Source organism: Simochromis diagramma, unplaced genomic scaffold, assembly GCF_900408965.1.
Source record: "Simochromis diagramma unplaced genomic scaffold, fSimDia1.1 OVJJ01000798.1, whole genome shotgun sequence".
Lineage (NCBI taxonomy): Eukaryota > Metazoa > Chordata > Actinopteri > Cichliformes > Cichlidae > Simochromis > Simochromis diagramma.
In genome coordinates, this window is record NW_024386736.1 from 1,503,751 (window position 1) to 1,521,450 (window position 17,700).

The following is a 17,700-nucleotide window of genomic DNA, read 5'->3' on the forward strand; positions in this document are numbered from 1 at the left end:
TTAATTTCACTTGTATTTAGGAATTAACACAAAGAAACTGATTTAGTCAACGAGTTTATTTCTTTCCCAGACCGAGATGAAACTAAAATGACTGAAAATATTCCGAATGATATTCAAAATGTTTCACGCTTATCCTACAAACAGTCCCCTCAATCATCTCAGGCAGCCCCACCTGCAGAGTTAAAAAGCCCTCCTCCTAATAGATTTATCCAAAAGCTTGGAAAACAGTCATTCATCAATACTGGGAAAGGCCTGAAAGCCATAACAATGTGTAAACTCTGGACCCCCCCCCAAAAAAAGGACACAATATATCTCAATGTTACAATAGCCGCAATTTCTTAATTCTAAACAACTTACATTTTAACAAAAAGGCACAACAACAACAAAAAAAAAAAAAAATTACTTTGACGTTTTCATAAATATGCTCATGTGTCTTCTTGCCAATGTTGAAATGAAAAGTCCAACAATGCCTCTCATGTCTGCACCGAGTACAAAGCTATTCCTGGGAACAGATTAGTTCAGCATTGAGACTGAGGAAGGGTAAACCACACGTCCGGTCTACTCTCATATTTAAAAAGAAGTCTACCCCTAACTTTGTATGCATGCAGAAGACAAGAGTTACTATTTTTGACATTTGCTTTCATGTAAATCTCTGCAAGAAAGTGAAGAAGAAGAGCAGTAGACAAAATGTGCAACTGCTTTTTATCAAACTCAAACAACAAGCTCAGACTGACAGTGAAACATGACGGGAGCAGGTATATGTAATCCACAATACATGTGGCAGTCAAACTGGACAGTACAGGTCATAGACTGGTCCAAACAGATGTTCAGATGGAAAGGTTACTCTCTCACTCTCTCTCTCACACAGAGCAGAAATCATTCATGATCATTGGCATCTTCCTCTTCGTGCACTGCTGCCTCCAATCCTTCATCTCCCAAGTCACCATGTAATCCCTCTTCACCAATCTCATCATGAACCACATATCCCTCATCCTCTTCCTCCCCAATTTCAAAACCTTCCTCTTCATCCTGGTTCTCCTCATTCTGGTTCCCCTGCTCCTCCTCCATCTTTTGCTCCTCCTCCATCTTTTGCTCCTCCTCTTCTTCCGTGCCTGCTGCTGCTACTGCTGCTTCTTCTGATGCTGCTGCTGCTGCTGCTTCTGATGCTGCTGCTGCTTCAGCAGTCTCTCCTGCTTCTCCTTCGACCACCTCTTTGCTAATCTCCCCCTCAGGAGCAGGCTCATCTTTGGCAGGTTCTCCTTCCGCCTGGCTCTCTGCCGCTTCGCCTGTGACCTCCAACTCCGATACGTCCATTGCCATGCTGTCTTCTGGATCCTGTTCATCTTGGTTACCAGTGAACGGGTTCTCACCCTGACAAAATAAAAGAATTGAGAAAAATAATGACATTTTGACCCACTGCACTCATGGTCAGTTATGTATGTTTGCATCAGACAGTTTCTGCACACTACAACCCATACAGCTGATGCAAACCTCCAAAGTGTTATATTATTAATCAGATTTTTTCCAAGTATAAGTTCCCTTTTTTCTTAACAGTGCATTTTACTGACACGACTGGTCTTTTGTTCTTTGTGTACATACATACATACATACATACATACATACATACATACATGTATGTAGTTGGGTGCATATTTATAATCACATTTATTTCTGATGCAAGCCCACACAGACTGTGCATACCTTGAGGTAGCTCTCCAGCTTCTTGCCAATGAGTTTGTGGTTAAGGATGCTTCGAGCAACCGACAGACTGGCCCGCTTGGACTGCTCCATCATACCCTTCAAATAAACAACATTTCCATTTCAGAACAAAACATCGTAAACAATAGCCTCAGCTCTGTGGCACCATTTGTAGCATTAGTGCAGGACTTCGCAGAGTTACTGCATTTAAAAAAAAAAAAAAAAAAAAAAAAAAAAAAAAGGCACTGCACAAACGGAGTGGATGGGACAAACTGTTACCCCATCCTCTGACAGTCTGAAGTTGTAAATGTTTTCTGATAAGGCAGAATCAATATTAGCCAACTTCTGGCCTTCAGTGCTTCAGTGAAAAGGTCAGCAGCAATGTCTCTACAGAAATCAGGACCCAGTTTCACGCAGCCTACAAACATTGCTGTGTAAGCAGCTTCATATACAAATCATTTTCTTCTACTGTCTACATCTGCCAATTAAATGAAACACATTCTGCAGAATGACAGGACGGTGTAGTTGGAAGAAAACAGTTACTACATGAAACTGGTCACAACAACATTTGTGGACTTTCTCAATTATGCTGAAATTATTATTATTTTTGGATGCACTACGTGCTATTTAGATCCATTTATACCGCTGATATCTCCAGAACCAGACAAGCCACACCAAAATAATAACGATGATCATCTAAACCAGTACCCGAAGGACGGCAATAAACATAAAAGGGCACTGATTTGAATGTAGTATTGTCCTTTTAAACATACAGTGGGGCAGTCCATTTGCAGAAGACCTGCTGTACCTTGCGGTTGTAGTTGTGGTCAGGAGACTTGATGTGTTTCTGTATCAGGTGGGGCTGCATGGGAATGAAAAGGTCACATGCTGCACAGTGAGCAGCTTCCACCTTCCTCATAAAGTGCTCCATTCCAAGCTCTGTACAAGCGTGAGAGAAATATCTGTAGTGAGCAATCCATGCGCATCTTCAGTTCAACACACAGCAGGAGTTTCTGCTTACCCCTGGTGAGGTCCTGCTCTTTGTACACCTGGCAGATTGCAGCACTGTGGTTCTCCAGCTGGCTCACCCTCTCCTCTGTCTTCTTAAACTTATTCTGCAAATACTCCTACAAAGGAAAGTTTTTTTTTTTTTCAGTTTACAGTTCATGAAACGTTTACCTCGCCCAATATCTTTACTCTTGCATACATGTATAAATCACGCGTCGGCTCTGGAAGATCACTGCATAAATATTTCAGCAGATTCAACCTGAAGTGTTTTTCCATTTAACCACACTCCAAATTGTTTTAGTATATTTACAACAAGCACTTCCCTGAAATTTGGCTCAGAAATGTAACATTTCTAAAAGCCTATGATTGGCAAGTTTCTTCAGTTTCGGTTCTTCATTAATCATAAATATGACTTCCAATAAATTTGAGTTACCTGCAAAAAGTCTGTAGTGGGCTTGGACAACTGGCTGGAAAGGAACTTAAAGTGGTCCTTGTGGAAGCGACTCTCAAGATGAGCCTCCATTTCTTCTTTGTAGAACGAACGGAACTTGCACACAGAACATGCAAACATCACCCTGGAAAAATATTTAACGTCTTAGTGAAAAAAGCCCATCAGAAAGAGCCACAGGTGAGATTGAAAACAAAAACAGCAAATGAGAGTTGAAAGAACTTTCTAGGAGTTTGTAAATTCACCTTTCCAGGAATCCTCGTCTCTTCCTCATTTTTGGGTGTCTGTCCTGACCCTGGGCCGGTGTCTGTTTGCCCTGTGGCTTTTTCTTCTCTTCCAGTTTGGATGCAGCTAATCAGGAGCAAAAGTGCAGAAGACACGTATATGAACAACCCCAATCAAAAACAAACAAACAAACAAAAAAAAAAAAAAAAAAAAAAAAACCCCACAAAAAAAACAAAACCCCAAAACAAACAAAAACAGAGAGTGTAAATTGTAAATAAATTATTTAACTGTATAGAAATAATTAAAGAAATAATGAAACACAATATCAAAAGATTCAGAGAATCTGGAGAAACCTCTGTACGCAAAGAAAAATCCCAAAAACTAATGCTGGGTTTCCACAATCTTCAGTTAACCCAAAATAAAAAAAAAAAAAAAAAAGAATATCAGTGAGGAGTCACTGGAGTTAAGCTTACCTTTATCACCTTCTTCAGCAGGTTTTGTCTCCTGCAAAGAAAAATATTCATTACTCAAAGAAATTAAAAAAAAGTCAAAAATAGCTCCATCATCTGAACTTAACAGATGTGTATTGCTGGATGTAGTCATGCTGTCATAAATATTTGCAACACATATTCAACTGAAATCTGTGACACTGGTTGATCATGAAGGAAAAAAAGAACATCGCGTTTAGCCTTTTTGTCTGTTTTGTAAAACCTCCTCATTTGCATTTACATTTAAATTATTATTTCCATCTGAAACTGTACACCGGTTGCTTAAAGCAAGTTCCTGGGACAAGTTAATTAGATCCTAAAGTAATACAATAAACCTTTAAAATGCCACTGTTGACAAAAGGCTGATCCACTAACCGCAGCAGCTGTTGTCTTTGGCTCACCACCATCGCCGTTTTTCTCTGGTTGCTCTAAGAACACGGAGCACACACATAAGACCAAGAAAGACACCAAAATATCTGCCAAGTAATGAGGTCTTTTGAGAATAGCACACAGTCGACAAAAACAGTACCTTGCGTAGCCTCTGACTCGGCACTGTCCGTCTTGTTCATCTTCGACTCTGGCTCATCACCTGATGTCGGGGTCTGCTTTCTTTTCTTCTGAATATCCCGCTGTGGCTTCACCTGCTACAGTACACAGAAATCAGTTTGCACACAAATGCATTTAGTGATAATAAAAATAAATACAAACCTGGACAATACACCTTCAACTTAGAATTAAACACTAATAGATGCTAGACTTAATGTTTGGCAATGTTCATATTCTCCTCGTGGCATTTCCACATCAATAGTGTTAGCCTCATCTTAAGACAAGCCAGAATTGGGGCAAAGGAAAGAAAAGGGAAAAATCTATCTAAGCTACTTAATGGAGAGAGAAAAAAAAAAAAAAAAAAAAAAAAAAAAAATCAACATCCGGACAGTTATCAGGGCAATGAATTGTGTGGGGAGATGTGGGATTTGTCGTTACTGTGGATGCAGGGCAGTTACTTTCTTCTGGAACTAGAAGGGCAAGTGATACTGTAAATATGTGTTGGGCACTATCTGTGACAAACTGCTTTAGGTAGCAAATAGCAGGCACAGGCAGTTTAGCAAGACTTGCCAGTTGACTGAGAATACAAAAGGAGGGAATTAGAAAGGGCTTAACTTTTTCCAGGTATCTGAGGAGGTCTTATTTGGCTGGAGGTACTTACTTTGTTAAGGGGTCTCTTGCGGCCTCGCTGCCGGCCAGCCCGTGGGCCCCCTCCAAAATGCCTCCCAGGAAAGTCGTGAGGCCCTTGAGTAGAACCCTGGAAGCCCCCACTCTCAGGGTACATGCGGTTGGACAGGAGGGAAGGGAGCTTTCCTCTACCACCTCCTGGAGAGTGGCCACGGTGGGACTGGCCACCGCTACCACTTCCCCGCAAACCTCCGCTTAATGGAGTGGGGTCTGACCTGCGGTTTCCAAACCCTCCAGTAGCTCCTCGACCCCCGGCGCTTCCACCCCTTCTGGGGGAACGTCGGCCTGCTCCAGCCCATCCTCCACCTCCAGAACCTCCTCCTTGGGGACTGGTGAAGGACTCCCTCATATTCTGTCGCATTTTAGCGACTCCATAGGAAGAGGAGGGGCTGTCAAAGCCTCCTCCTCCTCCTAGCCCAAGTCCCCCTCCGAAGCCCTGGCCTCCTCGCTGACTCAACAGCATGCTGTCCTCCCGGCCATCACCAAAACCATAGCTACCGCCGCCAGATCTGTAGAGATCTCGGGAGGAGGCAAAAGCGGAGGAGCGCGAGTCGAATGACTCGTACTGGTCAAACCTGCAGGAGGGAGGAAGAGGGTTGGTAGAGAAGAGCAGAGAGCAAGGGAGGCAGAGGGGCAGCCAGGTTTGGATTTCTCCACCTGCTATTCCTTCTCCTCTGTGGTCTCGCTTTCTCCATGTTTTCTTGTCACTCCCAGCTTCATTTCAGAAAACAAATTAGATCAAAAATTAATGATCCACAACAACTTAAACACTGTGCTTGTGGTACATTGAAAGGTTATTCCTTTTGTTTTTAAAATCTCAAGTCTACTGCAGATTAGGGAAATGCAGTTAATTTTTAAGCCTCCCTCCTTTTTAAAGGATGGGCTGTAAAACCCTGAACAGACATGAACATGGTCCATCAGAATCCACAAGAAGTAAAGTGTCCTGGGAACTGACTCAATTACAATAAATACTGATGAAAAGGGGTTTATATACAAAAAAAACAAAACATATATACTGGGCATTTTTCAAGGGGAGATTGTGTTTCTGTAAATACATTGAGCATCCTTCAATAAACATTTCAGCTTAACAAGGCATTATCAGGGCACCTGTAAACCCATCTCTCTTCAGTAACCTAAAGCCAGAAGACAGGGTTAGGTCACACAGAGGATGAGAGAAACAACGTGTGTAAACACAAACACAAAGCCGGGACAAAAGCAATGCTCAGAGTTTTAAATAAAGATGGATTGGCTTTATATGCAACAATGTCAGTTTGTAACAAATGGAAAAGCTGGTCTGTAACTGCACCTCCAACAGGGGACCATGCATTTCACAATGTCTTTGGTTTAAAGGATCACATCATCATTTTCTTCTCAATAAATGAGGGATACTGCAGCATAGCAAATGGGAGCAAACAATGCATCCTCAGATGCTGAGGCATTCAAATGCAGCCTGGACGATACGATCTTCTCATCAAGCGGGAATTGAGGCAACTTGTTTCCAACAAGGATTGAGTGCAAACACTAATGCCGTAACAAAGACTAAAACAGCACAATTTACTGGTGCAACCTCAACAATTTCCAAAGGATATCAACTCTCCAAGTCTCTGCAAACAGTGGTATACCTTTGTTTGTTTTACCCCCAACCACTGTGAATAACTGTTCTTCAGAATCAGTGGAGAATCGCAAGCTAGGAGGGCAGCCAGGTGTGAATTGGTCCTAATGCTGGACTTTAAAATTAGAACGGCTATTAGAAGGCCTAAGCATTTACTGAGACAACTGTAGAACAAAGTGGTAACTTGACATCAGCCAGACATGACGTGACACTAAGAGACGATGCGCTCAAGCAACCAGAGGGCCAAATTTGTTATGCAAATTTGGCACACATTCAGGTGCATGGATGTGTGGGAATGATACCCTACTAAGAAAGATGGTATGAAGCATAAAAAGGAAAGTACTGTTACCTGTCACTCCGACCCCCTTTAAACCCCCCCTCCAACTGAGTGAGCATGTCCAAGCGCTGGTTAATCTTAGCAATGACTGCATCTGCATGGGTGCCTGTCGATGAGAGCAGAGATGCTCCCGAGAGCCCTCTTTTCATGTGGCTGCTGCCACCTCCATAGCCTCCGAGTCCAGACATGGAATCCTTATAACCTCCCCCGTGCATATCGAAACCACCAGAACCTAGTAAAGGGGGTGGGGCAAAAAGAACAACACACTCCCTGTGAGGAAACAAATTAATTAAACAGAATAAACATGCACTACTTACTTGCTTCATGAATAGCAGTAATTCAGGGCTGAGTGTACCAACTTACCTCTGCTTCCAGAACCGCCACCTCCCCAACTGGAGTAACCTACAAAAGGAGAGAATATGGACTGATAACACAAACGCACTGGGAATTTTATACTAACAGATCCACAAGCATGTGCGGATTTATTACAAGGAGCTGTTCAATAGCGCAAATCGTTCAAAAGCATAGGAAGGTGGAATCCACTGCTATAACTATAACCATTTGACAATTGATTTGCAAGCTTTCTGTCTTAATAGAATTGTGCAGTTCAGAAAGGAACAGCAATTAAATCCAAAGACTTAGAGGCATCTTCTCAGAGGCGGCCATTTTATCAGCTAGCCTTTAAACTATTCCGACATTGACTCCATTTTAAAAGAATAAGCTAACGAACTTTGGCAGAGCAAGTGACAAACCGCCAAAGGCCCATAAAGTCGTCTGCGTTAGCATCGCTAGCAAACAATCTGCCCGACAGCGAGATGGGCCGCGTAGCTAGCAGTGTTTCATTAATCGTGGCCGATGGGCCTAGTGTAACGCTGACGATTTTTTTTTAAATTTTCGCTAAAACAAACCTACTGGTACTTGGTAGATTTTGTAATAACTGGTAAGAAAATACAACACGACTACTGTTTAGCTAGGTATTTGTTTCAGGCTGCAACCGGCTAAAGGCTGGCTCTTATGCTGGGGAGTTTTTTTTTTTTTTTTTTTTTTTTTTTTTAAACGGCATTAGCTTAGCTAACGGCTAACAAACTGGTCATGTTTCAGGGGAACAAAGCATGTGGCTAACTGGGTAACTATCAATATCTATAGCCAAATGTGAAACAAAAACTAAACAGATTATATTTACCAGAGCCGTAACCCCTGCCTTCCATGATATTTTGTGCGCTGTTTGGACGAAACAAGCAACACGAGCGGCTACAGATCCAAGAAAAGAGTAGCTGCTTGTAGCAAAATGTATCGAGCCAAGTCCGACACGTCAAAACCACGTGACCGACAAGGCCTCGTTACGTCACTGGTATGCCTATAATAGAATATGAAGGTGAATATATATTAAATATAAAATTGTTTTAAATATCAATAATAGATTTAATGAAGGCAAGAAGAATGTCACCACCGTATCCTGGTCTTGACCAAAGGCTACATGTGTAGTGTAACGCCCATACATGTAGAGATTAATATTGAATAATCAATCAATCAGTCAATCAAAGACTCAGTGTACTATATACAGAGGTATACAGTTTGCCCTGAATTGAAACATCTTAACTATGTACATACACAAAACATGTTAAACAGAGTATTTGCTTCTGTAAATATAAATATTGCCAGTAAATCTTCATCAGCTGTCATTTGAGGTGCACAATAAAATGTCTAATATGTGTATATCTTCCGACAGAAGACGAGACTGTTATCACACACATTTAAGATCAGGAAATCTTAAATATTTCATCTCTTCAAAGCACAAAGACCAGTGTTGAATTAACTCCCATAGAACAATTTTCAACACTTTTTCAGGGTTTACACAGTCCACACTCTTTAGTCCTTTGGAGATTTGGGCCACCTGAAGAACTGTCTGTCAACCTATTAGGTGGTGTTGAAGATCCACGCCGAATCTGTCTTTGGACAGTTTTCATACGCCAAGAAATGTATCCTGCACCCCTTGCTGCTCCTGGATAAGTGAAAACACAACATATTTTGTCAGATTTAGCTCATAACAAAAATATCAGATAATTTTTATGTCCATCATTAAATAATTTTGTGTTGTATAAATATTGACTTTTACATAGGCTTTGTCTGCATATGGATCCTTGAGCGAGGGGATCGGCATCACAATGCCCAAAGCATACTCCTCTCTGATTGCTTTTGGGGGAAGGTGCCCGAGAGGAGATTTTCAGTTTTTTAAATTTAGACAATTAGTATGCATTTATTTGGCACAAGTATAAAGAACACAACATACACTGAATACATATCAATCATGTGAGCCACAAGTATTAACCATTTGTCATCTTGTGGCATCCTTCATGGTGTTTGTTGCTTGGTATTCCTGTATTACTTTGTCACCACCAGACTTGCTTCTTAAGACAGTCTCAATTAACTATTAAAAATGAAAAACAAACAAAAAGAGAAAAATGAACATTGAGAAAAACCTGGCAATAAGGAATCTTTCTAGAAACTTGAGAGGGAAAAAACAAAGCACAAGTGTGAAGCTTTGTAGCAACCTGTTTAGCAGATACTGCAGCAGTATTGTTAATTCTTTGTCTCTTGCATGAGACCTCATCTAAGATTATAGTTGAGGCACATGAGCTGAAGCTTGAGTTGGAGTCAGACAACTCAGAAGCAGAAGACAGGTGCGAAAATACTAAAGAAAAAGAAAACATCAAATAATTTGTTCAATTGAATGTAAAGTGCTCGATTATACTTTTTAGTGTGTAGCCTCACCATCATCGGAGAACACTGTTAACAGCACGTTGCCTTGTCCAACAAGGTCACTGCATCAACCTCTGTCCCTGTTGCATCCTTGTAAGTAATGTTTGCATCAGGTAGCAGGCAAAATCTCTCGATGACTGTGAAAAATGGTACAAAGAAACTCATTGTGCTTCTGGTGTTAGCACTGCTTCTTACTTATGTCTTGTTGTATATGGTGCTTAACAATTTGTTAATACAAACAACACCTTTGCTAAAAACACAAATCTGAATCTACATCAATGTAAGAAGCTCCTACAATATGTATTAAAATATTATTGTGAACATATTCTTTATCCAAGATAAAGTAGCAATAACCTACACAGCTTTTACATTAAATTGCAGAAAGTCGTACTGTCCTTCATCATTATTTAGCTTCACATACTTTAGTTGTTGATTATACTTAACCTGGACCAACATTTTTCTGAAAAATGCAAGACTGAAATTTTAAGAGGACAAAATAAAACCTGCCCTGAGTCAGTCACGCACTATATAAAACAGTGCATGTTTGAAGACTTTTTTTGTAGTTCTTTTGATGTTAAACTACATGTCAGAAATTCCACAAAAAAATCAAACAATAGAGGGGCATTAATGCCAGCCTGAGCAGTTTGCTTTGGGTTTTTTCCATCACTAACAGCTTGAATGTGATCTGTAATACTGATATAGTTAGAGGCTATTAACAGTTTGCATTAACTCTTTATTGCTAGCGCCAAAAGCTAGCATGTTTTCTTCGTTTAAATTGTTAAAATGCACAAAATACATTTTATAGCACAAGTTTCTAACTAAGTAAGTCTGACATAATTCTACTTACCCTGTAGTTCTACAGTACTGTTCTACCCGCACTGGGGGTGTCTGGGAGGGCTGGGCTTAACTTCAGTTCAAAATGAACTCTATACAGAGTTAAAGCTATTAAGTTAACTAATGACAGAGTTAACATTTTTAACCAACCTCTGTGCAGAGTTACAGTATTTAGAATTTTCTCTTTTAAGAGTTAAATCAACACTGATGGAATACATTTTGTCAAATAACTCCAACACAGAGTACAATTTAAACCAGAAAGTGTTTAAATCACACTTTGAGGGTTAAAATCAACTCTGAGACATTTACTCCAGCACATTTTAACTCTCCAATTTTTGCTGTGTTTGATTCCACATATCATCACAGCACTTTAAAAGGCATTCTACTGAGAACTTTGTTTTAACGTTACACTGAAGGGGAGATCATGTCGTCATAAAGTATTTATCATCTCATCACATCATCATCATCGTCATGATTTCCGTTGCAGTTCGGGGCGTATCTGCTATCAGATTGTCCGTTTTGCCATGAGTAGTGAATTGTAAATTAAGATTTGTCCTCTAAGAGAAGGCAAGAAAGCTGTCATTAAAACCTGCATCCAAAGTCTAGTAAGAAAATCTCCAGAAATAATAAAAAGAACTTTTTGATTTTTATTATTTGCACAAAAATCCTTTAAAAACAGCCAAGTCAAGATGCCATACAGAAGCCATACAGAGGCTGGGACACAGTCCTAATTAAAGATGGTCAAACTCAAGTCAAAACAAACAAGGTTAATAAACTAAAAATGATAAACATGGCAATTAAAACATGAAAAATGAAACCTGAAAAGGATTTAATCACAACATGCAAAAATGGCTATTTATTTTCTAACAGCATCACTAATGTGTGAAAGTTGGCATCACAGGAAAAGCTAGTTACACTGAATTCACCACCACCACTGCATGATATAAAGCAGGAAGATGATAAAGTTATCTGTCATTTTTGTGACCTACGGGGCTCTTAAATACAAAACAAGCTCAACATATGTTACACGTGTTAAGGTTAACATGTGTGTGTTCACATGAAAGGGGTGGTGCTGGCAGCATTTCACCAATAAAGATTATGGATTAAGTGTACTAACAGCAGAACAGCTGATTTCATACAACAACATTAAAAAATACATTATGGGAAAAATACGAAGAGGTTAAATACAAATTACAGACTCAAAGTAACACAGCTTTTGCAGAGCAATACGACTGGACAAAAATCAGCTATATTAATACAGTTTAGCTCATTTGAAGCCAGATACAGATACAGATTGTCAGTATCACAGCTCTGTTATTAAGAAACGAGGGAACTGGATGAATTATTATCACGTATTTAATTAAATTGTTATTATTTATTTTAGTATTTATTCAATCAGCTGCAGCAACAGTGGTGCTTAACTGTCTGAGAGCACGTAAAGAATGACTATAAAACTATTCAAATGTAGGATTAGTCTACTTGCAAATTTGATATATCAGGAAGTACAAATAGGTGTTCCTTATTAGGATCGCATATTCATGCTTATAGAACAGTAAAATAGTTGTAAACTTATTTGGAGTCGACAGGAAAAAGTAACAAATAATGCTGTGGCCAAGAAACTATATTTATTACTGGAGCTCACTGGGGAAACACAAAGATATTAGACACTGTTGAAAAACTGCCCAGGGGTACCAGGGATCTTTTAGGAATGGCAATGCTATTGTGATTTGATACCTACAGGTTTCTAAGTTACCATGGCAATGTACCCCAATAAAAAGTCAACACTGGTACAAAAAAGCAAGTGTCAAAGCTAAAGATGGCCTGGATAAGAAGAAACCCTGCTTTGGAGTACAGGCCTCAAGTTTGACATACTCTAGGTTTGCAGGGCTGTTTGTCTCTTTGCACATGCAGGATCACATTTTGCCAGCATGAATCTAAATGAATAAGATCAATTGTATTCAGATTATACTCTGCACACGAGAGGAAGAGGAAGTCTACAAGCTACCCAACCAGATGTTGCACAGTGTCTTCTTGCTTCTCTGCTGGTTTTCACTGTGCAGCAGGGTTCAGTTCAACACTCTCATACAGCTGGTCCCTCTGAAAGGAGGACGTGCAGATGACTGTGGGCACACTTTCATAAACAGTAATTTCAGAGTTTGACATATCTCATTACCTGTCCAGGTTGTTCCCTGTCACTTTTCTCAGCAGTGGCAGTCACAGTTTTCTTCTTCCTACATTTGTAATATATCAAACTCAAACTTTTCTTATATGAAAGAAAAGAGTTTTGAAGACAGTCAGAAGATATGACACAAAATCTGAAGTGAAGTAGTTTACCTTGTTTTCATGTAGAGTAGAAATACAACTGCAGGGATCAGCGATAAAAGAGTCATTTTCAATACGTTCAGCCCTGCTACGGTTTTCTCTAGAGCTGTAGAGATTGATGTAAGATGTAAGTAAACATTCTAGTAAAATATTTCAGAACAATATAAAATTAACGGCCAGACTGCTATTTTGTTGGTTTGGTCCAGAAAAAAGTTGAAGTTTCTGCCTGCTGCTATCACTTAGCCTGCATTTCTCCATTCACCAAATGTAAAGGGAGTCAGAAAGTGAGCAGGATCTTTAACATTAAGTCCTTCTTACCTTTGACAGTGAGAGCCTTTTCAGCTGAGCTAATGTTCTGAGGACTATTCACAGCACAGGAATAGTTCCCTTCATTCTCCTTGCTGACTGGGTCCAGGATCAGATGTTTAGTTTGGTGGCCGACTGGTCGACTGTTCAAGTACCAAATGTAGTTTGTGTTGTCAGTCAGAGGACAGCTGGTACTGCAGGTCAGTGTGACTCTCTGACCCTCTGTCACCACTGCAGAAGGACTCACGCTCACTTTCACACCTCAAAGATAGTTCGATTGGATAGAAAACAAAAAAAAAACCAGAAGAGTTTTTGTGCCTTTTGACAAAACTGACGTGTGATTATCAATTATATCTGACATATATTTGAATGAGACCATTTTTTTCTAATTTTGGTTCTGTACATTACCACAACGAAATTTAAATGAAACAACTCAGATACAGTTGAAATGAAGACCTTCAGCTTTAATTCAGTGGGTGGAACAATGCGTTTTTAACACAATCCCTTCACTTTAGGGGCATTTCAGTAACTGAACAAATTAAATAACTGAAAATAAAATGTTTATTTCTAATACTTGGTTGAAAACCCTTTGCAGGCAATGACAGCTTGAACTTGTAGACGTCACCAGATGATGAGTCAAATGTCCAATTACTTTTAGTCTCTTTAAAAAAAGAGGGTGGCCCATGATAAGGAGCTGAAACTCCTAAACCTTTCATCCAGTTTGATTGTAGAAACCCTCAAATGAAAGCTGAGAGTCTACACATTATGCCCATGTCCATGATGTAACTATAATTGGAATATATTTCAGTAAACAGGTAAAAAACAAACAAAAAAACCAACTTGTGTCAGTGTCCATATATATATGGACCTAACTGTAAGGGTGGTTGTATCTCAAATGAACACGGGCCTTCTGCTTGACTGTGTCCAATTAGCATAAAAATTTTATGGTACAAATTCTGAACATCCAAAATGATTGCTTTCAAATTTTAGCTTCACATCTGAAAGAATAATGATAATGATATCAGGTAATTTGCTGTTATGTTTCTTTAAATCAAATCCTGTATGAAACACATTTTGTGGACCATCAATATGATATAAAAACATGCACTTCACTAAACACTGCAGGTGATTCTGTATTAAATCAATTAAACTTACCTGTGACAACTAACATCACTCTAGGTAAATGGCAGTGATTAATATGTTTCTCAAGTCTGAATGAGTATTCAGCCGAGTCATTCCTCTTCACATCATTAATTCTCAGTGTGTGGTTGTCTTTCATGTTGTCGTGATACTTCACACGGCCCGTAGCTTCTTCAAATACCTCCTTACAGTCATCCTCCTCACCACCAAGCTGTACTTTATACCACGATCCATACTTCGAGATGGAATGGCTCGAGTATTGACTTGCAATGTTCACAGAGGAACCTTCCAGGGCACAGATTCTCCTGCTGACGTAATTTACAGCCTTGCAGTTTGCATTGTCGATGCCTAAAACAGAGTTTAAACACATGAAATTTTACTTCTGCTTCAACCTGCCTGTTGTTTGTTTCGTACGTATGTTTGGCTCATACACGTACTCACAGGATTCACGAGAGAGCACATCTTCATTGCTTTTTAAGGCGCAGGAGAAGAAGGCTGCTTTGGGTTTCAAAATGGTAATGTCTTGATGCTCACATTCATTGTATAACTTTCTGTTCCAGTACCACTTATATGCAGTGTGAGCATCAGCCACAGGGCAGCTGGTGTTACAGGTCAGAATGACAAAGCTCCTGACAGGAGTTATTTGAACGTGCAAATCTGTTGGAAGAAAATAAATACTTTTTTTTTTGCTACGACCTGTGATATATTTTGGGGAGAATGGTTTGTTTGCATGTGGAAACCTGTCGGATATGTGATGGAGCAGAACTGGTCCTTTGATTTCAGCTTCTCGGAACACATGCTGCTTTCAGTATAAGTCACACTGAAACAGGTTTTAGTTACAGAATCTGCACAAAAAGAGATGAAAATTAGTATTTTAACTTTAGAATTTGTTAATGGCTTGCCAGGATTTTGTAGCTTTTAACACTTTGGGGTTGTTTTTGGAACGTTACTCACCCACAGAGACTTGAGGGGCTCTGAGATCCTCGTAGCCTTTGACAGCACAGGAGTATGTGATTGCTTCCTCACTGCTGAGCAGCTCTTGGTACCAGGGAGACCAGTCCTCATAGAGAAACTCTCTGTTCTTGTACCAGATGTAGGCTGCAGGCTTTTCAGTCAGAGGACAGCTGCTGCTGCACATCAGTGTTACTGTCTGTCCCTCTGTGGCAGGAATCACCTTTACCTGCAGCTCTGAGAGGATGATGGATAAAATAAGTGCGCATAAACTGAAGTGAGCAGTAATTTATGAATGGTAGCAGCTCTACCTGAAACACGGAGCTCAGTTTGGTTGTTCAAGCAGGATTGTGGTTTCTCTGTAGTTTCTTTGCAGCAGTAAGACTTTGCATCTATTTCTCTCAAAACTTTGACTGTCAGAGTAAAGTTATTGTCTTTAGCCATGCTGTATGTTCCATTGTCTCCATCCACAGAGAGCTCTGTCAGGACATATTCGGAGCCATTTGTGTGTACAGTGTACCAGCTTATGTTTGAGGTGGCATGTTGAGCGGAGCATGGCAGATCCACTGATGAACCTTTTAAAGCACAGATTCTGCTTTGTAGCCCTATAACCACTTTAACAGAAGGAGAAGGACTTCATTTGAATACTGGATGTCAGATAACGTGTGTGGGTATGCAAAGTTTTGCTCTACCATTAAACATGTTTGTTTAAATCAGTGTATTTATGATTTCTACACCATTTTGACCACACAGGTGAGCAAAGGTGTTAAAAGTTGTTTAGATCGTTACTGAAAATATCTCATTAGCCGGTCACGTGGTAGCTGCTCATTGCATTTAGGCATATACACATGGTCAAGACAACCTGCTGAGGAAAAGTGATTTAAGTTACTGATGGTTGTTGGTGCCACATTGCTTGTTTATTGGGATATTCGCACACAACTTTCTTAGAGAAAGTATGCCCGACAATGAGAAACTATCCAGCACTCAGAGAGAAAATGCTATAGTAATGATAGAGGCCACAGGTGAGATGCAGAAGGCAACAGTAACTCAAATCTATAGGAAAGGTTCTGAAGAAAAAAGAGGCGCAACAAGGTGTTGCTAATAAAGTCTATATCAATGCTCTGTGTCTAATCAGAAGATAATCCTCATTAATGTTGTCAGTAAAACCAATCTTACTAAAAACATCACTCCTATTTCATGTGAAATATCTAGCTCTAAAGTTTATAGATACAGATCTTTAATAATAATAATAATAATAATAATAATAATAATAATAATAATACCTGTTATGTGCAGGAGGAAACACATCACCGTCCACTGAGTCTTTACAAACAGCATGACTGCAGGAATGCTTCGGTTTCTATATTAACAAGAAAATGTATAAAATAACAGAACTTGTATCTGGTTTTTTAAGATCTCCTACTTTATATCCATAAAAACATAAAATTTAACTCACATGTTGAAATTAAGAGCAGTGTCTCAGCAAAGGCAAGTTTTCATCTTGTTGGGGACGATAAATACATCACACGCAGCCCTGAGATCTAGCTGTAACTTCCTTCCTCTTGAAATGCTTAATCAAAATAATCTTGTTTAATGGTTTTAGTGTTGTGCAAAAGTCTTCCACCATGTTTTACAGATGTAGATACAGTGGGGCAAAAAAGTATTTAGTCAGCCACCGATTGTGCAAGTTCCCCCACTTAAAATGATGACAGAGGTCAGTAATTTGCACCAGAGGTACACTTCAACTGTGAGAGACAGAATGTGAAAAAAAAATCCATGAATTCACATGGTAGGATTTGTAAAGAATTTATTCGTAAATTAGGGTGGAAAATAAGTATTTGGTCACCTCAAACAAGGAAAATCTCTGGCTCTCACAGACCTGTAACGTCTTCTGTATTTTCTGTCCCCCACTCGTTACCTGTATGAATGGCACCTGTTTGAACTCATCATCTGTATAAAAGACACCTGTCCACAGCCTCAAGCAGTCAGACTCCAAACTCCGCCATGGCCAAGACCAAAGAGCTTTCGAAGGACACCAGGAAAAGTATTGTAGACCTGCACCAGACTGGGAAGAGTGAATCTACAATAGGCAAGCAGCTTGGTGTGAAAAAATCAACTGTGGGAGCAATCATCAGAAAATGGAAGACATACAAGACCACTGATAATCTCCCTCGATCTGGGGCTCCACGCAAGATCTCATCCCGTGGGGTCAAAATGATCATGAGAACGGTGAGCAAAGATCCCAGAACCACACGGGGGGACCTGGTGAATGACCTGCAGAGAGCTGGGACCAAAGTAACAAAGGTCACCATCAGTAACACACTACAACGGCAGGGAA

At 39.8% G+C, this 17,700-nt stretch overlaps 2 protein-coding genes across 2 annotated transcripts; both read right to left on the reverse strand.

Annotated features, from left to right (window-relative positions):
- Positions 1-41: 41 nt before the first annotated feature.
- Positions 42-8,383, reverse strand: akap8l (A kinase (PRKA) anchor protein 8-like). The gene is made up of 13 exons (XM_040053481.1): positions 8,233-8,383; positions 7,413-7,451; positions 7,062-7,281; positions 5,075-5,675; positions 4,397-4,511; positions 4,243-4,295; positions 3,853-3,883; positions 3,400-3,505; positions 3,140-3,281; positions 2,720-2,825; positions 2,507-2,637; positions 1,702-1,797; positions 42-1,371 (listed from the first exon to the last, which is right to left on the reverse strand). The coding sequence occupies exons 1-13, from the start codon at positions 8,255-8,257 to the stop codon at positions 877-879; spliced, it is 2,160 nt and encodes a 719-aa protein (XP_039909415.1). The 5' UTR covers positions 8,258-8,383; the 3' UTR covers positions 42-876.
- A 2,884-nt stretch (positions 8,384-11,267) lies between these two features.
- On the reverse strand, positions 11,268-17,014 carry LOC120713942 (sialoadhesin-like). Its single transcript, XM_039999930.1, has 11 exons — positions 16,819-17,014; positions 16,646-16,722; positions 15,674-15,976; positions 15,366-15,599; positions 15,152-15,256; positions 14,853-15,068; positions 14,427-14,759; positions 13,284-13,532; positions 12,978-13,071; positions 12,817-12,874; positions 11,268-12,740 (listed from the first exon to the last, which is right to left on the reverse strand). Exons 2-11 carry the CDS (start codon positions 16,698-16,700, stop codon positions 12,693-12,695), a joined length of 1,695 nt encoding a protein of 564 aa, XP_039855864.1. The 5' UTR covers positions 16,701-16,722; positions 16,819-17,014; the 3' UTR covers positions 11,268-12,692.
- Between the last annotated feature and the right edge of the window lie 686 nt (positions 17,015-17,700).

Coding starts and splice junctions, on each gene's coding strand:
- akap8l (XM_040053481.1), bottom strand. CDS start 8,257: ATGGAAGGCAGGGGTTACGGCTCTG. Junction 4,296..4,396: donor CGAGTCAGAGGCTACGCAAG/GTACTGTTTTTG, acceptor CCGTGTTCTTAG/AGCAACCAGAGAAAAACGGC. Junction 2,638..2,719: donor AGAGCAGGACCTCACCAGGG/GTAAGCAGAAAC, acceptor ACGCTTGTACAG/AGCTTGGAATGGAGCACTTT.
- LOC120713942 (XM_039999930.1), bottom strand. CDS start 16,700: ATGCTGTTTGTAAAGACTCAGTGGACGGTGATGTGTTTCCTCCTGCAC. Junction 15,600..15,673: donor AACTGAGCTCCGTGTTTCAG/GTAGAGCTGCTA, acceptor TCATCCTCTCAG/AGCTGCAGGTAAAGGTGATT. Junction 14,760..14,852: donor TGTGCTCTCTCGTGAATCCT/GTGAGTACGTGT, acceptor ACTCTGTTTTAG/GCATCGACAATGCAAACTGC.